This window comes from Moschus berezovskii, chromosome 25 (assembly GCF_049115385.1).
Source record: "Moschus berezovskii isolate FMDL1 chromosome 25, NW_MosBer_1.0, whole genome shotgun sequence".
In the NCBI taxonomy this organism is placed as follows: domain Eukaryota; kingdom Metazoa; phylum Chordata; class Mammalia; order Artiodactyla; family Moschidae; genus Moschus; species Moschus berezovskii.
The window spans coordinates 7,961,081-7,983,417 of record NC_142484.1 but is presented as its reverse complement, the minus strand read 5'-3'; the positions used below and the strand labels follow the sequence as shown (position 1 = coordinate 7,983,417).

The 22,337-nt window shown below is 56.1% G+C and overlaps 1 protein-coding gene across 1 annotated transcript; it reads right to left on the bottom strand.

Moving 5' to 3' along the window:
• Positions 1 to 187: 187 nt before the first annotated feature.
• On the bottom strand, positions 188 to 19,529 carry EHD1 (EH domain containing 1). The gene is made up of 5 exons (XM_055415603.2): positions 18,865 to 19,529; positions 15,238 to 15,335; positions 3,881 to 4,293; positions 1,367 to 1,531; positions 188 to 938 (listed from the first exon to the last, which is right to left on the bottom strand). The coding sequence occupies exons 1-5, from the start codon at positions 19,266 to 19,268 to the stop codon at positions 414 to 416; spliced, it is 1,605 nt and encodes a 534-aa protein (XP_055271578.1). The 5' UTR covers positions 19,269 to 19,529; the 3' UTR covers positions 188 to 413.
• Between the last annotated feature and the right edge of the window lie 2,808 nt (positions 19,530 to 22,337).

Genomic DNA, 22,337 nt, shown 5'->3' with positions numbered 1-22,337 from the left:
GCCACCAGCCTGATGAAGCGACTCAGCCTGAAAAAACGGGGACCCTGCGTCCCTGTCTACAGAGGCCGCAGCTGCAGGAGGGGCAAGCCAGGGTGACTCCCCACCTCGGGAGGTGAGGACGGGAGGACAGAGGCCCTGCGTGCGTGGGCTGCCAGACGGAGGAGGAGGAGGAGGCAAGAAAGAACGCTGCCTCTAATGTTATATATTAAAAATATCCATAGTTCTTATGCACAAAATTCCATCATTCACATGTATCACCCCTGCCTCCCCAGGAGCCTTAAGAGAAAGATGGTGGCTTTCCTTTGCGAGCTGAGGAAACGGCACTCAGTCTTTATGGTCTTGGGAACTGCGGGCCCTCCCCCCCAGTCTCTGCCTGGCTGGGCGCTGGGGTGCTGGAGTCCAGCGGCGGGCACTCACTCGTGCCTCCGTTTAGAGGGCGGGACCAGGTGCGGGGGCAGGTCGGCGGGCAGCTCGTGGCCCTCCAGCTTGACTTTGATGAGGTGGTTGGCCAGGGCGAACTCCTCGTCGTCCAGCAGCCCATCCCGGTCCACGTCGGCCAGCTTCCAGATCTTCCCCAGCACCGTGTTGGGGAGCTTGGACTTTACCATCTCCTTCTTGGCATTGGCGCCCGTGATCTTGCCGTTGACGGGCGACAGCGTGTAGAAGATCTCATCGTAGGTGGGCTTGTCCTTGCCTACCACCCACTCGACGTCGTCAATGCCCTCACCGGCCCCCTCGCCATAGCCGTGCCCGAAGGGCCCATTCATGGTGCCATCAAAGGCACCGCCCTTCACGACCTGGGCGGGCATCAGGGACTCCTCCTGGCGCACCATCACCATTAGCCGGGCGATGTCGTTGGCCAGCATGTCATCCACTGTGTCCAGCAGCTTGGGCTTCAGGGCCTGGAATTTGCTGAAGTCCTGGGTCTGCAGGAGCTCCTGTCAGGGCAGGGGAGGGCGGACAGACCTGGGTCAGGCTCTCCGGGGCTCTGGTGCTGCAAGTGCAGCAAAGGTTCCCAAGGAAAAGGAGCTGGCTCCACCTCATGGCCCCAACCACTTCAATCTTGGCTCCCCCATCTCCCAGCAGGACTGAGGCAAGAATTAACTGGGAGGAGGCTGGGGTGCCTGGCATGGCCCTGCCCTCTCCCTGCCCCTCTCGGTGAGTCACCACATTCCCCCGTGAGGTGTCACGGCCCGGGTCCACCTCTCCTTGGGTCAGCTTCCGATTGGGTGGGGTGCTGCTTCCACTTTGGGAGGCCCCACCCCACGGAGCTGGGGTTCCCTCCAGCATCACTGCCCCGGTGCCCTGAGCCATCCACATTCCGATCCCCACCAGCCCGCTCCCAGGGCACAGGAGGCAGCTGTACCTGCATCTTGCGGAGATTGGGGAAGTCACCGGGGGAAATCTGATGCTCCCGCTCAATCTTTTGATAGATCTCGCCCAGGTTGTTCACCAGCTCTTTCTTCTTGCTCTCCTTCCCGAAGACATTGGGCATCTCCTTCTTGAGGGAGCTGATGATGTAGGCGTGGACCTGTGAAGACAGGGAAGGGGCGGAGTTACGTACTTCCTGGACACCTTCTCAGGGTGTGGCCTGATCAAGTTATGCCCAGCATGATCACCAGGACTGCCTTGGGGATGACTAAGGATTAGAAAACTCCCACAAGGATATTCCCAGATGTTTCAGGCTTTATCTAAACTCAGTACCTTAGTTAGGTATATCTAACATACATCCTGCCAATTAGGGCAGCACACCCTTCCCTTCCCTACAGCAGGTGGTAACACTGGCAGCCTGTCAAGAGCACAGCCCTCCAATCCCATGGCCTTGCCGAGCAGCGCCCAGCTAGGAGGGCTGCAGCCAGCCAGCCTCACGCCCTCTTCTCCCAGACCTGCCAACTCCACCCTGAAAAACCCCTCCACTAGCCTGACCCTGTCTTCCCTGCAGGGTTGGTCACAGGGTCACAGTCACAGCTTTGCTGGTTACAGGCCGGCAGAGACTGAGCAACTCAGTCCAGGAAAAGGAAACAGTCTCACAGCAGCAGGTGCAGGACGAGACTGGAGAGGCCGGGGCTTTCCGGGCAGGGTGACTCAGTGTGCCCGAGGGCCGTGCCATTACACACCATCTCTGCAGATGAACGGGCAGGGGCCTGAAGCCTGCCTGTCGTTCCGTCCTGAGAGGCTGAGCGAGAACCCTGCCAAGAATGGGGCTGGATGGCAGGCTGGGGCCGGGGGGGGAGGCAGGTGGCGGTGGCGTGGTCCTTTCCTGCGACCAAGCAGAAGTAGGACCGGAAATAGGAGGCTGGCACTCCCCTCCATTCACTGTTCTCTCCCTCAGCTCAGGACGCCACTTGTCCCTTGAGGCCAGGAGCCACTTACATGGATGTTCTAAAGGGTTCCTTTCTCAGAACCAGCTCACTCATCAGGAAGGTTCCAGAAATGAGACAGCTAGAGAACCGAGCAGCCCCAAGTCCTCCAGGGCAGGGTTCTCCCTCCTTACTAAGCATATAGTAGGTCACAGGAGACTGTGTCCAAATGCAGATTCCGGTTCAGTAGGGCAGAGGTGGGGCCTAGAAACCTATGTTGCTAGCAAGCTCCAGTCTACTGGTCCTGGGGCACTCGGGGTAACCAGGATGGAGCCACACCAAGGGATGAAGGATGAAGGGTCATTGCCCATTATTTGGGACAGGGAGTACCCAGAGCTACCGGAATTCAGGCCTCAAGACAGTGGTGCCCTGAGTCACTGTGTTTGGCCCACAACAGAGCCCCAAAGCCTCTGGGCTACACACAGGCAGTCGGCTCCGCGGGGGCAGGAGCACTGCCTGGGGGGCTGCCCGGCTCTCCCAGAAGAGGGCCTGCCCCTGGAGATGCTCACAATGCAACATTATTCAAAATCATATGTCCTCAGGGGACATGCCATTGATCCCGTGGTAAAGAGTCTGCCTGCCAAAGCAGGAGACTCAAGAGACATGGTTTCCATCCCTGGGGTGGGAAGATCCCCTGGAGAAGGAAATGGCAACCTACTCTAGTCTTCTTGCCTAGGAAATTCTACGGACAGAGGAGCATAGCAGGCAACAGTCCATGGGGTCGCAAAGAGTTGGACACGACAGTGTGTGAGCACAGACACACAAGGGAACATGCTCTGCTCCTCAGTGTCTGAAGGGTCCACTGGCAGCATTAACCTTCCCTTCCCAGACCCCGAAGTCTTGTCAAGTGCTCGGCCAGACACTGAGGCGCCACACTCGAGCAATTCAGATGCTGTGCGCAGATGCCAGCAGGCCCTGAGCTTCCATGGAGGGTAGGGATGGTTTACAAGGCCTCTGGGGCGGAGGCCACCCAGTGGTCTCCCTGGGCCCGCAGACCTGTGCCCTAATTCTCCACGAACTACCTCCTGTTCCAGCTGAAGCATCACTTTCCGCCTGGGTACCCCCAGTCTGGTCCACCCTCCTTCAGGACAGCTCCCCAGCCACCTGCTTCCATAGTAACCAAGACAATACAAATAGAACCGTGCTTTCTTTTCATCCTCTGCTTTCCCCTGCGCGGCAGGCAAATGCTGGGAGGGTGGGAACCTGGCAGTTCTCACTGCATCCCCGGCACCTGGCACGTGTTGCAGGCACTCAGTGCTTGGCATGCCTGGGGGGTCAGCCAATGAGGCTTCGAGTGGCTCTCCCACCCATTCTCCACTCCCTAGGCCGCTCCTCGGTAGAGTGGCATCTTCTTGATGTTTGTGTGTTAAAAAGAATCTCAGTGAGGAAGAGGTTGCACCCATGGGTGCACCAGAGGACAGATTCAGATGAAGCACGGCACAGTGTGGCCAGTGAGAGCAGGGCCGGGTCTGGGCATCCAGTCCCAGGGCCCCAAGTGACTGCCCCAACCTTGGGTCTACCTTGGCCAGCCGCGCCCGCTTGATTAGGTCGTTGAGCTTCCTGAGGGCGGCATTTCGGGGCAGAGACTGGATGTCTTTGAAGAGGTCCTGCTCCTCAGCCTCGAAGAGCTTGCGGTTGTCGGGGATGAGGAGCGGGTGGGACCAGAAGGAGCCGATGTACACCCGGACCACCTCAGGGGTGTTGATGATCTTCCCCAGGGACCACATGAGGGCCCCGTAGACCCGCATCAGCTGCTGCGTCTCGATCTGGTCGGCCTTGTTCAGCACCACGCGGATCTTGTCCTCATGGTTCTTGAGGGCCTTGATGACCTCCGAGAACTCATCGGAGATGTCCAGCTTGTGGGCGTCGAAGAGCAGAATGATACGGTCTACCCGCTCGGCGAACCACTCGAGGACGGCCGCGAAGTCATACCCTGCCGGAAGAGAAAGGGTGGGTCAGGGGCCCTGGGGGTCTGATGGCTCCCATCTCTGACTTGGCCTGGCACTTCTCACCCTACGTTTCCAGAAGGGACTCCTGTGGACAGCACAGCACCCTGAGGGCAGCGGGTCAGTCAGGCACCCCCTACTTCCATACCCACTACGGTAATGCCTTCACCCATGCAGCATCTAGCACTAAGAGGTGCTTTACAAATAACAGAAAGTGAAAGCCGCTCAGTCGTGTCCAACTCTTTGCGACCCCATGGACTACACAATCCATGGAATTCTCCAGGCCAGAATACTGGAGTGGGCAGCCTTTCCCTTCTCCAGGGGATCTTCCCAACCCAGGGATCAAACCCAGGTCTTCCTCATTGCAGGTGGATTCTTTACCAGCTGAGTCACTAGTGAAGCCCATAATAATGGAATAGAAAAAAAAAAAGGAATACAAATATATAAAGCCCAAATAATGGGAAGAAACTCATGAAGTCCAAGTCCTAAAGTGGGTACAACTATGGCAAAAACAAGGAGGGGACCCAGCAGCACAGTTCAGCACCGGGCGGGGGGACAGACTTGCGTGCTACCAGCTGGGCGCCCCTGCACGGCAGCCACAGTCTAGAGCAGGAAGACCTGCAGCGGCCGCTTGTCCAGGGCTCCGTGCTGGGCTCCATGCTCTGCAGGAATGTCATTCATTCTCTACAACAGGGGTTGGCAAGCTACAGCTCAGGGGCCAGATGTGGCCCTCCACTCATAAAGTTTTATTGGAACACAGCCTGCTCACCTGTACTGTCTCTGGCTGTTTCTGTGCTACGACAGCAGAGTTTGGCTGTGGCAGAGACCACGAGGCCTGGAAAGCCAATAATTTCGAACACTGACCCTAAGAGAAAATATTTGCTGACCCTTGCTCTATAAACCTATGAAGAGCTACAAACCACTTCCCCCTCTAAAATGAATCGGCTGGACTAAGCCCCAGCTCCCAACTCTATTCTGTGCTGTTTCCCACCAACAATTAAGGCTGCTGGTCTGCGGCTACACTGCTGACAGAACCGTCTGGTTTCAGCTGGAGTCCCGGTCCCCCAGCTTCAGACTGAATTTCCCAGCCGCTCAGCTGCAGAAACAAACAAGCCACGAAAAGGTGCAGCAGCCCTTTTTCCTCGACTCCCTCCCCGGGGACTGGAATGCAGGTGTGAGGACAAGAGCTGGAATACCTACTGTGGGTTCAGGACTATTGTATTTCACACAAACTATCAGACGCCTCATTGAAGCCAATGGATCTGTGAGTCTCTGCAATAGTAGTTTAATTTGTAACCCATTTTTACAATTACGCCACCCCAAAATGCTTCTACCTGAACTGTCCCCAGAAGAAGTAAAAATTCTGCTTATCTTTTAGGAATACTAAGGAGTGGTAGGAGCACCATGGGAACAGGGCTCAAGAGTCTTTGGGAAGCTTGGGTCCCAGCCCTCGAGCTGCCACTCTCTGCGTGACTCTGGGCAAGTCCCCTTGATCCTCACCGGCTGGCCAGAGGCTACCCTAAATGCAGGCCGGCCCTCCTAGGAACCACTGTGTCCTCCCCAGAGTATAGTCACGCCCCTGAGAAGGTGCCAGAGAAAGCACTCCTGTACAGAAGGGCCTGGGACACTGCCCGGAAACAGGCCAAAACCAGCCCCCACTCCACTGCAGAGCTGCACCCACACTCCCTACCCCAACCAGGCTGAGATTTAAACAGCAGGAAACAGAAAAGTGGCAGGGAGAGGGGGAGACCAAAGAAAAGGACCAAGTGTCAACAAAAGGCTGAGTGCCACAGAGAGGGCAGTCCTCCCTGCTTTCTTGTAAGGCGTGGGCTGAGCCATCCTGCCAAGCCTTCCAAGCCTCCTGGGCTGAACGTGAGTCCAGCCTCAGGGCCCACCTCCCCTCCAGCCAGAACACTTCCCGGGGGCGGGGAATGCTTTAAGATAAACCAGGCCGTGTGGGGCGTGGTGGTGAAGCTGTGCCTGGTTAAACAAACATTCTGGCTGCCTGGCCCCCGGTTCAAATGGGCTTCAGGGTTGTCTGCCCGCCCGAAGCCGCAGCCACGCAGGCCTCTGCATCTAGACACTCAGAGACAACGCAAGCCCTTAGTAAGAAAGCCCTGGAGTCCACTCCCGGATCAGGCCACTAACCCTGTGACCCGAAGTTCTTAACTTCTGAATTACACTTTTTTCATCTGTAAAAGTCAAATTACAATTCCTTCTCCTAAGCTCACAGGGAGGACTAAATGGGCTCCCAGCACAGGCCCCAGCACAGAATAACAGCGAATGAGCCTGCGGGTCAGGCGGGCTCAGGCCAGGGAGAGGTGGCAGGGCCCTCTGAAACGAGGTTCCGAGTCGATGGGGTGCATCACTCATCAGGAACCAAGGGCGACAAACCATCGGCCTGGCTCTAAGGCTGAAGGCCAGCGCTGGTCCTTGTGGCAAGACACCGAAACTTCAGGAAAACCCCAAATGTACAGCTTCCGTCAACTTAGCACGCAGCCTGGTCAGGGCAATCCGTTCTCTCCACAGGACAGGGTGGGGAACCAGGACGCTCTGATGGGAGGCTCCGCCCGCCCACCCCCTCCAGTTTTTGAACAGGGTGGGAGTGAGGTGGAGTCGGGGGCAGCAAAGCCCCTGGGAATGTGAAATTGAGCCGGGGCAGGGGAGCCATCAGCCTTCCATGGGCCGTGCAGACAAAGGAACAGCCGGGCTACCAGATTCCCTGCCCTCAGAGGGTGTAGGAAGGCTGGGGGCAAGGGCCGGTCGTTCCGCCGCCTGCCACTGCCAGGCTGCAGGCTCCAAAGTACAAGGTCCCCAGGTCCCTGGAGGAGCAGGGAGCGGGCCGGCCCCATCCTCACCACCACCGCCTTTTATGGCCGGCTCTGGGAACGGCAGGTCAGTGCTGAGAAGGCAATGACTCAGGACTGAAGGGCTGCTCCGTTTCGGCAAAAATGAGGCCCCCCTTCTTGCCTCCGCACGCTGTTCATCCTCAGACGGCCACAAGTCCAAACGACCCGAGTCCTACAGCTGGGGAGGCGGTGATGCCAAAACCGAGCTGCTGGGAGAGGGGCGCCCTGATGGGCTGGGCTCGAGGCCCAGTTAGCTTTGGCCTGGGACTCAGGACGGCATGCGGGGAGCTGAGGTCACCCCCGGACTCCACCCAGCTTGGCCTCACTCCTCCAGTGGTGGGGGGGTGGGTGGGAAGAGATGACTGGGGGTGGGGGGAGCTGATGGGGGCAGAGGAGGAGGAGAGAGAAAGGAGGAGGGAGACGAGAGAAAGAGGAGGAGGAGGAATCGCCTTCGAACGAGGCACCAGGTCCACCAGCCCCACCCAGAGCGAGCGTGGCCCTGCCTGCAAACCCAGCTACTCGCCGACATCTCAAGTTGGAGCCAAGAGAGCGAAGCCCATTTTTTTGCAGGTGAATGAAATTTCCTGTTTATATGGAAAGTGCTCACACTTTTGGTGAGAGAGACCGGGTGGCTGGCCAAGCACACTCACAGGTCATGCACAGGGTCTCAATGCTCAGACTCGAGAGATGTCATCACAGGTGGAGGACCACGTCCTACCTCAGCAGGGGCCCCCAACACCTCAGCCTGTGTGTCTCCATGGGCACCGAGGGCTGGACCGACCCACATCAGGGATGCTGACAGCAGCGACTGAGTCTGCGCTGTCCCAAGGGGCTCAGTGGGAGGTGACAAGTCCTGGGACCAGGGACATGTCCAGAGAGGAGCCCTCCACCCCCAACACTGCCCCAGGCACTGAGCCTCCAGGCTCTGGGACATCCTAGAGGTCAGCCTTGGCGGCAGGATTGGGCCTAACACACAGAAAACCGAGCAGAAGCAGGAAGGCACGTGCGCCCAGTGAGGACACCACGCTCCACACACCAGTGTGGACACCGTGCTGCAGCCTCGTGCATCTCAGGAGGGATGGTCATGAGAGTGCTGGTACCCACAAAGGACACAGACCACATAATCTGGGGTTTGAGCTGTAAAGAAAGGGCTGAGCCTGCAGTGTGAGTAAAAGCCAGCGCTGATAAGAGACAAGCTTGGCTCAGGAAGTTCCGGGACCTTGAAGACATTATGAAATGATGAAACAAGCCGGTCACGGGGGATGATTCCACCGGTATGAAGTGCCTCGAGTCAAACCCACAGAGATAAAGTGGAATGGTGGGGGCCAGGGGCTGGAGATGGGGAGGGGAGCTGTACTTTAATGGGGACAGAATTTCCCCTTGGGAAGAAGAAGAAAGTTACGGATGAGATAGTTAGTGGTCATGTTTGTACAACAATGGGAACGTACTTAAAGCTACTGACCTGTGCATTTAAAATATGGTTGAAATGGCAAATCGTATGCTATGCCTATTTCAGACTTCCTGTCGTTCAGACAGTAAAGAATGTGCCTGCAGTGCAGGAGATCAGGGTTTGATCCCTGGGTCAGGAAGATCCCCTGGAGAAGGGAATGGCCACCCACTCCAGTATTCTTGCCTGGAGAATTCCATGGACAGACCACTGAGTCGCAAAGAGTCAGACACGACTGAGTGACTGACAGTTTCATGCATATTTCACATGGGTCATGTAGACAGGATGCTCCAGCCTGCCCCTCTGGCCTTGGCCCCGTCCCCAGCGAGCCTCCCGCAGGTCCCAGCTGCTTCAGGGGTTCTGCCCCCGTGGCGCTGGCTCCCTCCAGACAGGGTCTGCCTTCCAGTCAAGAGTCTCGCTCCCCACCCTCTGGCACAGAGGTGAAGAGGGAAGAGTTGGGATTCAGCCCCGCCCCAGCCCAGCACCCTCCAAACACAGGTAGTTCCAGTAGTTGGGGGGAAAGCTGCTTCAGATATTCCAGAAGTTTCTAGAACTCAAACAATAGAGGGTTTGTCTCCAGTCGACTTTTGTTTCCTGCCATTCAAGCTGCGTGGGCCTCGGCGTTTCTTGCCACAGCTCCCATCACACATGCTTAACCCGCGCTGAGGCCGGGAGGAAGGGGTGCAGGAGGACAAGAGAGATTAAAGGGCAAAGAGTACACGCTGTGAGGACTTATTCAGAGTTCCCTTGGGCTACAGATCCTAAGGGAAGGGCACAGAGGTTGGGAGAATGGTGCCTCCCCAGTCTAGGCATTTACCCAAAGACTGAGAATCTGGGACTTCCTTGGTCCAGTGGTTAAGACTCGGCACTCCCACCGCGGGGGCAGCGGTTTGATCCCTGGTCAGGGTACTAAGACCCCACATGCCTCGAGAACTGAGAAATTAAAATTAGCACTCTGCACTAACATTTACAGCAGCTTTATTCAAAACTGCTCCAAACCAGAAACCCAGATGCCCTTCAACAGGAGGACGGATGACAAGTTACGGTACCTCCATACCCCAGGATGCAACAGCTACAAAAAGGAATGAACTGCAGGCTCTCAAAGACGGATGAGCCTCAAAAGCACACGCTTAGTGCAAGAATACGGACACCAAAGGCTTCTTTCTGTATGATTCCGTCTATGACTGGAAAGGCACGACCTTGGGGCAAAGATCAGTGGTTGCCTGATGAGGGATGTAGATGAGGGCCTACAAAGGGGTGCAGGGAACTTTCTGGGGGTGACGAAAACTCTGTGTCTCAGTCATGGTGGTGGTGGTTATACAACTGCTGCCTTGGCTGAACTTTTATCGTATGTAACAGACCTCAATAAATCTGGCCTAGAAATAACCAACAAAGAAGAGGGGGCGGGGGGGAGGGAAGGGTGGATGGACTCTGGAGTCAGGCCTGGACCTTCTACTCTGAGCTTCCGTTTCCTCATCTGCAACATGAAGGCGGCAAGTTTCACCGTGACAGAGAGTGCCCGCCTGACCCACCCTAAGCGCTCCGTAAATGTTTGCAATCTCTTACTCACAGGATTTGTATTTTGGGCCCAAGAAGCTCAAATTCCGACGGCTGTGTGGGCGACGACTTCTAATGTGTGAAGAATGCCTCGTACCCCAAATATAAACTGAGCGTTTGCAGGCAGCTGCCTGGGAACAGGTGGGGCTCCGGCATGCGCTGGTCCCACTCCCCCGCAGGCAGAGCGGCCAAAAGCTGGACGGGGCGGGGGTGGGGGGGTAGTGAGAGGAAGGCCCTGAGGAGGGTAGCTGTGCTGGAGCCAGGCCCCCAGAGGAGGTCCTGGAGTCTGAAGGGAAATCCCTGCTGAGTCAGTGCTTCCCTTCCTCCAGCCTCCTCGGGATGTTCTTCAGAGAAAGACCTTCCTCATCACAGTCTGGGAATCCCTGGGTTTTTCAGTGTATTTTTATTCAGCTGACATTTGTGGAACACTGAACTGGGCAGCGGGCACTAGGGCAAAAGCTTAACACATGCAAATTCCTTTGACCATCGATGAGAACCCGGAGGTTGGTACTGCTCTCCCGGTTCTGCCGACATGGCTCCTGGGGGCGCAGCACCCCCCTAGGGCCCCAGCAAGGATGCAGTACTCGGCCTCTCATGAGGCTTTGAGGCAGCCTCATGGAGCCGTTTTCTACGGGCTACAGAAAACCTGGTGAGCTTTCAGGGCCAAGGCCTCTCAGGAGAGGGCAGCAGGAAAGGCTACCTGTGGTCAGAGGGCTCCAGGGTTGGGCCAGGGATGGCTCCTGAGCTTAGATAGAGCCTGGGATCCAGGGACAGTTAGCAGGGAGCAAGTGAGAACCCAGCCTTAGCCAGGGCTCCCAGGTCCCGTCCATGGACAGCTGGGGGCAGGGGCGGATTTCTAGCTGGAGGCAGAGAATAGGGAAGGGAGAAAAAGCAGAAAAAAATCTCAGCCTTGCTGTTCAAAGCCCTGAACCTCAGGCCCATTTCTGGACTCAGAATCTGGTCTCAGGTGGGGAGAGAAACAGGGTAGACCCTGCGCATTCCAGGGAGCTGAGCCCGGCACAGCAGGGCCCAGGGCTTGTCAGAGCCATGCTCTTGGAGCTCCTCGGCCCAGAGTTGAACCTCTGCTGGGTTCAAATCTCAGCAGCAGCACGTGCTGGCCCGTGTCCTCTTAGGCTGCTTAATGGTGCTAAGCCTCCGTTTCCTCATCTGAAGAGCGGCGGCTTCCTGACAGAGGCAGCTGCTGTAGCCGGCAAGCAGTGCTGGTTCCCAGTACAGAGGTCAAGCAGAAAGCAGACACTGGCCTGCCAAGCTCCATCCCCTAATGCAACTCGAAATGACTGCTCCCTGCTGACTGGACTCCCACGGTGGGGGGGGGGGGACGAGGCACAAAAGTTACGGCTCAGCTCACAGCCTCGCCTGTGACAGTGGCGGGGGCGCTCTGGCCGGGCCCCTGCTTCCACCAAGCACCTCCCTCAGCTGCCCACGGAGGACCGGCACGGGAAGACCCACTCCTGCCCAGGCCCTGCCCGACTGTGCGGGCAGCCAGCAGCTTGGGAGCCCCGGGCACCAGCCCCGCGGGCCCCATGTGCCCTCCAGAATGCCTTGCATCAGTCACACAGGCGGCACCCAAGAACGAACGCTGGCCCCGCAGGTCACCTTTGTCCGCTGACACGAGAGCACTTTATCTTGAGGCACTCAGGAGATCAGCAGGAGGGGGTGGGGGGGCAGCCCAAGACCCCCCAGAGGCCCCTACTCTTCCCTGCAGTGCTTCTCAGGCATCTCCTGCAGGGCCTGGGCTGGGTCCCGGCCGCTTTGGGCCTGCTCGGGCCCCACCTCTTATCTCCCCACCCAGTATTTCCTGCACACACTAGGCACCGTTCAGAAAAGGGAAAAGTCAGGAGGGGCCAGGCCCGCAGGGTGGGAACTGGAGGTAAATGCAATAAATGACGCCAACTGTAGCCCCCAGAAGGTTGCTGGACTTCCAGGGAATGAGGTCAGCAGACCACAGAAACGTCTGCAGCCTGCCCGGGACCCTCGTGTGCTGTGGACCCGATCCTTCTGAGAGGGAAACACCTGCTTTCCACCCTGTCGGCACTGGGAGGGAGGGGTGGCCACCAGGGAGCCTAGAACGCACTGCCCTCCCCTGACTTCCTCCGCCAGGGGACACGGGACCTTTGCGGTGACAGATGAATGAGGTCTCCAAGGGGAAGCCGACCGCTTTCGTGTCCCCCTGGAGGCCACCACCCTGGAGGCCACACCCAGCACATCTAAGAGGTCCAGTCCGATGGCCTTTCTCCACTGATAAAACGCTGACCCCAAACGCAGCCTGCAATAAATCCAACTTGGCAACTTTTAGTGCACGCTAAGCCACTCAGTTATGTCTGACTTCGTGCGACCCCATGGACTATAGCCCCGCAGCCTCCTCTGTCCATGGGAGTATCCGGGCAAGAATACTGGAGTCGGTTGCCATGCCCTCCTCCAGGGGATCTTCCTGACCCAAGGATCGAACCCACGTCTCTTAAGTCTCCTGAATTGGCAGGTGGGTTCTTTACCACTAGTGTCATGTGGGAAGCCCAAAGCTTTCAGTAGAATACTTTAAGACCACTGGAGTTATGGAGGGAAAAAAAAAGTGGGTAAAATCAGCTGGATCCCTCACAAGAGAACAGCCCTCCTTCAATCAAAGTGATGCACTTCTCTGTAAGCCAACCTCCTCCTTCCTGCCCATGATGGGGAAATACAGCAGTCTCCTGCTAGCTTATTCCCCCAAGTATCTGCCATGTGCATAGGTACCAGGTGGGCCGGGACGGCCTGGTCCCCGGTAAAACACACATTGCCTGACTGCAGAGCACACTGAGGACCTGCTCGGCGCCTGTCCTGCAGACAGCAAGTCTGGACACCACTGCCTACCTTTCTACGGATGGGCTGGAATCAGAGAGAAGGGGAGCAGGGCAGGGAAACACCCCTGCAGGCAGGGCCAGGGCACGCTGTGCAGCGAGACAGACACTCATGGGACTTCCTTGGTGGTCCAGTGGCTAAGATTCTGCGCTTCTAATGCAGGGGGCCTGGGTTTGATCCCTGGTCAGGGAACTAGAGCTCACGTGCTGAGAGAAGACTTTGCATGCCCCAGCAAAGACTGAAGAGCCTGCGTACTGCAACTGGGGATCCGGCATAGCCAAATAAATAAATATTGGGGAAAAAAAAGAGAGGCAGATACGTCCAACTCCTCAGTCAGCTGAGCTCTAAGGCCCCTGCCTGAAGTTTCAAAAACTGCCCAGCAGGGGAACTTCACAGCACTGGTGGAAAACTGCTGTTTCTGAGTTCCCTTTTAGGAGACAACAGGGACCACAGGAACCCTAAATGCACCTTAATTGCCAGCTCTGAAGGTTATAAGCGGTGGCGTTTGGGGAGGATGTGTGCATGCGTGCTAAGTCACTATAGTCATGTCCAACTTTGAGCCACCCTATGGACTGTGCCCACAGCCTCCTCTGTCCATGGGATTCTCCAGGCCAGAATACTGAAGTGGGTTGCCATCCTCCTCCAGGGGAGCTTCTCAACCCAGGGATCAAACCTGTGTCTCCTGCCGCTGCCTGCACTGCAGGCGGATTCTTTACTGTAGAGCCACTGGGGAAGCCCTTTTTATGAGCTATTATTAACCCTTATCCAAACATGCATTCATATCAACTGACCAATCTGATCTGACAGCCCCTAGTCAGGAGACCCCCTCCCCGCCTACTCCCCCAGGCCATTAAAGACAGAACTCTACAGAGCCTCAAAGAAAGTTCCCCCAGGGTAGCTCAGTCCTGGAAGGAGATGGAGAAGAAATTTCCTTTTGTGGGTCTCTCTCTTTAAGAGTAACTTAATCAGATAGTCAAGGCTTGTTTTGGCAAATGACAACAGCCTTGTTTATTGGGCATTTTCTTAAAACCAGGTTGGAACAATAACAGCAATAAGAAAGAAAAAATTGGCCCTTGCTACTTTCAAAGAGGCCCCCAAATCTGCTCTCTTGAACCTCTAGATGTGTGACTATCAATCATCAGGAGTGGAAACCTGAAAATTTAAACCAGATGGAGAGATAAGAGAGCAGTTTCAACATGTTCTGATGCAATCCCATATCGACAGGGGCCCACAAGCCAGGGAAAAAAAGGAGCAGCAGGCTTTCTCAGCACTTAAAACAGGGTCCCCACCCCCTCACAGACATACTGCCTCCCAAATCTCAGGCTGCTGGCTTCTGCTGCGAAGCTCACTAATGCCGGGCGCCCCGCTGGGGAAGGAGGAGAGACAGGAGAGGTCTGCGAGTTAATGATAAACGAATCTGGCCACTTGTCCTCAACCCCCTCTAAGGCTGATCCTGTTTCACTTTTACATTTGCAGCTGCAGGCTCTGCTCTGAGCTGGCCCCCATGCTCCGCCCAGAAAGCATTCAAACCCCAAGGCTCCCCTCCCTTCTACAGCAAGAGGCAGCAGCAGAAATATAACCCAGTTCAGGCGCATCCTGAACCAGATCTTTAGAAAAGCTTGGTGAAGTTGAGACAGGAGTTTACACAACCAGAATGGGCCTGGTGCACTAATATTCAGCATGCAAACCTTACCACCACGCACGGCACCCAAGGAGGCTGCTGATGAACAGTATTTAAGCAAATTTAAACATGTTTCCACAGCCCAAAATGTTTAACAGATCCCTGCCAGCTTCTCCTTTTGGCTCGCTCTTTCAAGTCAAACTGTTCTCTCACAGTCCTGCTGGACTCACTAGGAATTTATATACCTCTGGGAGGCAAAGCTTTCAAACTAAGGTGAATGAGCCCCAGGGGAAACAGGCTCATTCAGAGCAGCAATGCTGACTGCGGTACCTGGACCTCACAGCCAGCCAGAATCTGTCCTCCTTTCCAGAAGGCCCCAGAGGCCGGGAAGCTTGAAAACCAGACAGTTGGCTGTCGTCTTACCCTGACAGCTCGTATAACCTCAGCAAAGGAAGCCGCCATGCAGATAGCAAGGCTGATGGGAAAAGGGTTCTCACTCGGGCTGGGAGAGACTTGGGCAGCCTCTGGGCCACGTCCCTGACATCAGATGGAAGCTGACTGACGACACCAGGTGCCTGGGGCTGTGTCAGAGCTTGTTTACCTCTGCTGATGCGCTGCTTCTCTCCAGACAGGATCCCTGGGGTGTCGATGATGCTTATGCTGTCCAGGACTGGGTTGGGCAGCTGGGCGCACATGAACCTACACAAGAGCAAGAGCCCGGAAAAGCGAGGTCAAGATTCGGTTATCATTGCTCTGGGTCAAACAGCAGTGATTTCTGTACTCCCTCATCTCTGCCTCTGGCTTCCCTTTCAGAAGCAAGGAACCTAAAGGAGGTTTCTCTATTGTCTTAAGTTTCCAGGGCTGTGAACTCCCTGGCGGTTCAGTGTTGAGGATGCTGCACTTCCACTGCAGGAGGCACAGGTTCAATCCCTGGTGGAGGAACTAAGATCCTGCATACCGTGTGGCCAGAAAAAAAAAAGTTTCCGGGATGGCCAGCAGATTGCTAGTATTGTCTTAACTGGGAATCTAACCCGCAGGCTCCAGCTGACCCACATCAGCACTTCCCTCACTGAGCTCTTCCCCCCAGAGTTCGAGAGTTCAACTTCCAAGTTGCTGACATGTTAGCGAAAACTGCACGCACAAGCCTCAGTCACCATTCAAATCCAGAAGGAAAGGAAAAGAGTGACAACGGGGACCTTGGAATTCCATATTAAGATTTTCAACCACCTGGCCAAGTTTCCACACACCGAGAGAGATGGTCCTTTCCTATACCTGCTGGGGCCAGCCCTTCCTTCCACCTAGCTGCTTGAGTGAAAGGACTGCGGTGGGCGGCCAGTGACAGCCAGAGGACCACACAGGCTGGTAGATGGTGGGCAGGGAAGCACAGACACCAAATTCTCTGAAAGTCAAAGCAGATCAGGGAAGAATGAAGCCACAGAGTCACGGGTGAGGGCTCAGCTCTGTGTGCCTGAGTTCCTACCGGGCTCAAAACAGCCCAGAACGACTGTCCCATCTGATAGCAGAGATTCTTGACTGGACACAGAGAAGTCCTCTAAACACTTCTCTAGAAAAGGTACTGTGAGCAAAGAAAATACTGGCCCATTGTCTAGGAATCTGAGGAGATCAGCTTCTCCCTGTGGCCCCACCCCCCTAAGTGACTGCAGCCCACAGGCCAGGGGCGGCTGGCCGGGGGCAAGAGATGCTGCCTGCAGGCACAACCGAGCCGAAGCAGCCGGCCCTCAGGATGAAGAAAGCTTGGGCCTCATCCTCACCGTGCCAGCAGCAGAGCACATATGCTGTAAATAAACGCACGACCTGGTGCTCCTGCCAGGGAAGGAGTCAGCAGAGAGAAAACCAAAATGGGAAGATTTTCAGCTGGCTCTGAGAAGCAACACACGTAAAAGGGCCTTGTCAAGAGCCTAGCCAGTAAGCTGACATCTGTATGGATCAGGTGCTCGGCAAAGCCCAGGGAGTGAGGCTGAAAACACGAAAGGGAGCGGGCAGTGAAGATGTGTCCCATCCCGTTTTCTCACCAACAAGGACGTGCTGATTTCATCTCGAGCTACAAGTACCAGTTACAAGTACCCGGGCTGCGCCCTGTCTCTGATTTGAGTCTTAGAGCAGCCACTCAGGGGGAAGAGGCCGGAAAGACAAGTCCATGACTCAATGAGTCTCTTTAAGGGTGCGGGAGAGGCTGTGTCAGCCAGTGAAGAGCCCCCTTTGTGTGCCCCGGCTGGCCAGCGGCGCTGGTGTACTACACGGGCTGACACAGCTCAGGCCTCAGCTCTAGCGCAAACCCACATCCCCACCCTCGGCTGACGAGGCCCCTTCCGGTGAGGTCGTTGGTATTCTGGGACCCTCTGGTGATGAAGCCGTGGCAGAAGGAAATAAAAGAGAGGCTCTGAGATCCTGCGGCACCAGCGTAGTCAGGGTGCCTCTCTTCGACCCGGCATTGCTGAACCTGAACCGCTGTTTTGTTGTCGTTTTTTTTTCAGGGAGAAGCAGCAGGAGGAGGTAACTGGCTGCAAAAAGGCAGACAGTCGGCCCTGCAAGGGCACTGCATTAACTTGCTCGGTGGTGAACTCATCGACGGTTGGGCTCCCTGAGCAGCGGTTTCCTGAACAAGATGATGTCTAAGATCCCTTCCAGCTCTGAAACTTTAGGTCTCCAAATTCAGAAAACAGGTCATACACCCACTTCTCCTTACAAAAAAGGTCTGCTCCCACAATCAACAGTGGATACCTAAGGCCAGCAGAAGGAGATACAGCTCCTTTCTTCTAGCCTCCCAAATTTCTCCAGGAGAGCAGACCTAAGAGTGCTCAGAATTCCCAGCCTGGCAAGGCAACTTTCCACAAGATTGTATGGCGCCCACCAGGTGACAGTCAGCCAGGTACAGGTCTCAGACCCCAGTATCTCTCCAAGGCGGGCTCCTGGCCAGGAGGACCCTGCCTCTTCAGGAGTCTCACTCCAAGGGCTTTACTCTACTCTGGACCTGACTCACCAACATCATAAGCCATGAAACAGGAAGGCAGGTCCAAGTGCCCCGAAGAGGCAAAAAGACAACAGAAGCCCGCCTGTCTTCTCGGTTAAAAGGTCAGCTCTGCACATGGAGGTTGGCCTGGCCACTGGCTGGGATCGAGGGCGAGCTGGTCTACCCTGTGGGGCTGGACAGTGTCTGGAAAGGAATGTGATCACACAGGGCGGGGACCTTCTGGAAGGCAAGAGTCAGGGATTCCTTCCTAGGCCCTTCCCCAGAAGGGACTTTGAAAGGCATGTAAAGTCACTCCTCTAATGGAGTTTGGCAGAGAAGACAGATTTGTGAAGTCCTTTGGTATGTCCCCTGGGGGTGTTGGGGGAGGGATTTTAAAATCCCCATTGAGCCGGGACCTTGAGTTCCTTTAGAGAAAAGTGAACCAGGCTGTAGCGCTCCTGAGAGAGGAGGCTGATGTATTTCATTCATAGCGTCCTGAAAGTTAGACCTTTACAGGGTTACCCTGATTTACCCATTTAACTGGGAAACGGAGGCCCAAGTAGGTTAGGGAACATCCTAGGGAGTTTACAGGGGCTGGAATCTTATTCCAGGGCTCCAGGGGCCACGGCCTGGCAGCACAGACCCTTACCCCAGAAACCTTTAAAGCAGTGCAGGCCCTTCAGAGCCGCCGCTGGAAGAAGTGCTGGTGCTCCCCTCTGTCTGCTGCCTCTCCGAGCCGCCCCAAACTCAGCAGGCCACGGCAGAAATCCCCGTTCCTCCTCCACAAACCACCGGTCCCCGGGGAGGCACACCACACCAGCAAAGTGAATGGCTAAAAGTTTCACTGTATTTTTCCAGGACACTTAAGTAACAGACCCTTGAAGGGAGGGGGTGAGGGGGTTGGTTTGAATGAATTAGGTGAGCCCAGCCTTAGGGAAGGAGGTGGAAACCAAGACTATCTGAGGGATGTGAGGAGTCTGGGATCTGCCAGGGTGGGGGGTTGGGAGTTAAACCGATAATGGGAAATTCGCGGGGGGGGGCGCGGGGGGAGACAGAGCCGCGGGAGCCGGCGACTCCCACTCCCAGACCCCCTTGGTAAGGGTTTTCTTTGGAAAGTGGCAGGGGACCCAGTTCCGGGGAGTGGTCGCTGAGGGGTCTCGCGGGGGCTTCGGACAAAGAACAGCAGGGACAGTGGTCACTGGACGGTCGGGACCCCGGCGGCCCCCTCCCCCCCACCCCGGGTCGAAGGGTAGCTACCTGTTGAGGAAGGCGTTGCCGAAGGCGTTGAGCTTGCGGAAAGGCCGCCGCGGGTCGACGACGAGCGCGTTGCCCGGCACCACGCCCTCGGTGGGGCCATGCATGACCGCGATGAAAGAGTCGGTGGTGGGCTCGGGGCCGATGCGCATCCCCGGGAAGTCCTGCTCAATCAGGTGCCGGATGAAGGTGGTCTTGCCCGTGCTGTACTGGCCCACGAGGAGCACCATGGGCTTGTTGTCGAAGTCGGCGTCCTCCAGCGCGGGCGAGTGGAACTCGTGGAAGCGGTAGTGCTCCTCCAGGGGCAGCAGCTTCTGCGCGTACAGCTGCCGCAGTCCCTCGGACACCGTCTGGAAGAGCTCCGGCTCCTTCTTGCGGCGGGCATCCTTGCTGACCCAGCTGAACATGCTGCTGGACACCGGGCTGGCTGCTGCAGGGCAAAGGGGCGGCTGAGAGCCGAGCGAGGACGCGGAGCCGAGGCTGGGCCGGGCCGGCAGGCTGAGGGGTCGGTGGGGCAGGGGGGCGGGGAGCGGCCCGCACTGCGCAGGCGCACGGCACGGCCGGCCGAGTGCCCTTCTGCACAGTGGAACGCGCGCCTAGCCTTGCGCTCTTTATAAGGCCCGGCCGCGCGTTCGAGCGCGCGCGCCGCCGCCACTCGGGGCCGCGGGGAACTGGGAGAGGGAAGGCGGAGCCCCGCCCGCGCGCTCCGCGCCACGTCCTTCCCTCCCCCGCCTCTCATTGGCCGATTCCAAATCTCGCGAGCGCCGCTAGTTCCGCTGCGGGCCCCTCCCCCGCGCCCAGGCCCGGGTGCCGTGGCAACCGCACCTGTTTCGCCCCGCCCCTTGTGGGGCGACTCGCGGAAGTGCTGCGGCCGCGAAGGCGGCTGGCGGGGCTACGGCGCGCGGAGGTCTCAGGGTCTTGCACGTCTTCCTTCCCCGCGAGATTCCTAGTTGGACACCCCAGTACCCTGAATACGCGCCCCACCTCAGCTCCCTCAATGGACGGCCCTCCTCCTCCCACTCAGAATCCCCAGAAGCAGGGGAGAACCCCGGGTGCCAGGCGCCTCCTGTCTGCACTGCCGTTCCTTGCCTCCCTCTCGCCCCTGCTTCCCTGACACTCCTTCTCATACCCTCGTCTTTTATCCGCTCTGGGAGAGGGAGAGACAGGAATGAGGTAGTGGAGAAAGCTGAGCGAATAGACCATCCAAGGCGGGGTGGTGACTGGGGAAATAAAAATGGGAAGGGAGGAGGCTGGTGGGGAAAGTCTGAGCCGTCGCAAGAGACCTGAGCTCCCCACAGGCCAGGAATTGGGAGCTGGACACTAGCCGTGGAGGACACTTATGACATAGAACACGTGAGGAAGAAGAGACCGCCTCCCTCAAGAGGCTGCTTCCGAGGGTGGGGAAGTGGGGTGAAGAGGAAGTTAGGCCCTCTGGCACTTCGAGTTTTGAGGAAGTTAATCAGAAATTCCCTATGTAGGGTGGAGGGGAAATGTGGGGCAACAGTGAAATCTTGTGGGAACTCTGGGGGAATTAAAAAACCCAAATACTTCCGCTTTCCTCTCTGGGTCACCACCAGTTACCATGCTGTGCTCTGACCTGTGCCTCCTGCCCTTACCAGTTCCTGGCTCTTCAGTTAGGCTCATTCTCCCACCATCATCCCGGGCCACTCATTGGTCACCTTGGCTGTCCAGGCTGGTGAGAATCTTCAGTGGGTGATGTCAGAGCTCTGGGGACTGTGATTGTTATGTAACCGGTATCAGGACACCAAAGTGGTGGGGGGGAGGTGAGGGGGGCTCTCCTGGATAGATCTAAAATGCACCTGGGAGCGTGAAGCCCTCCCTCCCGTCCAACTTTCTGGCTTCTGGCAAATGTGGGAACCTAGAAGGCTGGGTGCCTGTTATCAGGCACCTGTTATCAGGGAAGAGAGCAGGCTGGCAGGCTAAAAGGACAGATGCAGGAACCCAAATCTGAGAATCAGCAGAATATCAGAGGAGCTGAGTCAAGTGGGAACCAGAGGGGGCCAGATGGGAGGTTTGATCACCCACCCCTTGTAGGATCAGGTCTCAGTGCCTTCTGAGGGAATAAACCACATTAAATTGATTGCCTTCCCTCCACCCCCCACCTCACCCCATTAGAGAGCAGCTGAGTAATTCCAGCCCTGTCTGCAATCTTAGCTCTCTGACTTAACTGCTTTTATTTGGGACTTCATTAGCATTCTTTTCATCAATCACAGTAAAACACAGAAACCACGAGACTCTGGCTTTCTCCTCAAAAGAGGATATTGAGATTCCTAGGCAGGGCTGTCAACCGTCCAGACTTCCGGGGCCAGCCTTAGAAGCCAAAAGGACTTGCTTCCTCTATAGTACTTTGAGGGGTCCGCCCCGGAGATGCAACTTCTGGGGTGTCCAAGGGAAGGGCCTGAGGCAGAGGATCGTGAAAGAGGTGGTTGTCTAATGGCCTGAGTGAGGGTGCCCAAGCTTGTCCCAGTAGCTGTCACACTGACCTGTCATGGTTTTCACGTCTCCCTAGAGCCTTGTATGCTGGGAAAACCCAGTCCCAAAAAACTGAAAACAACAAAATGTTCCCGGGTTATTTATAAATGAAACCAGACCCTGTTGGTTATGTATGGCCACTTGACTTTCTCCAAGGACTCAAAGGACTGGAAGAAGGGATCTCTCTCCCTTATGAGGCTCAAGTGTGTGGAAATTAGTTTCCCCAGTTTCACCGAGTTGGCACCTGGGTCCTGGGCGGCTTCTGTATCTAGTGATGCCCCAGGCTGTGAAAATGTCCTAACTTTCTTTCCTTTTTTATCTTTGTGTAGGCTAGTTTCTATTTGGTGGGAAGGTTTCATCAAACATGAATGAACCATTTCACTTTTGGTTTCTTCCCTTTTACTTTCTGTTTTTGCCTGGTTCCCTGACAAAAGGGTAAAGAAGAATTCAAATGTTTTCCTTTTGCTCAGAAATGATGGCCATTCCCCCACTCCCAGTGTCTTTTTTCCTTCAAATTCACATACACCCCCTGCCAAACCCTGTCTTGGGTGATGCTAAGTCTCCTCTGCTTCCAGCTAGTAGAAGCGGATCACCTGCTTAGCCTCCAACCAGTCTGCTCAGCCCCATGATGGCCTGGTCTACAGCAGGGTCTACATGGCTCCTAAAAACAACTTAAAAAAAAAAAAGAAAAGAAAAACAGAATTTTCCTCCAAATATAGCAGAGCATCAGGCTGGGAAAAAACCAACAACACATAGGTTTGTCCCCGGGATCAGAAGTGGTTCATTCTTTCCACTGAAAGTTTGCATATAAGCACAGTTTTCTTTCAGTCACGAGGAATAGATTTGACCAACAGGTCACTTTTGCCAAAACAAAATAAAAGAACCAGGGAATTCTGAACTTCCCTGGTGGTCCAGTAGTTATGACTCCAAGCTTCCAGTGCAGGGGGCACAGGTTCAATTCCTGGTTAGAGAAGTTCCACGTG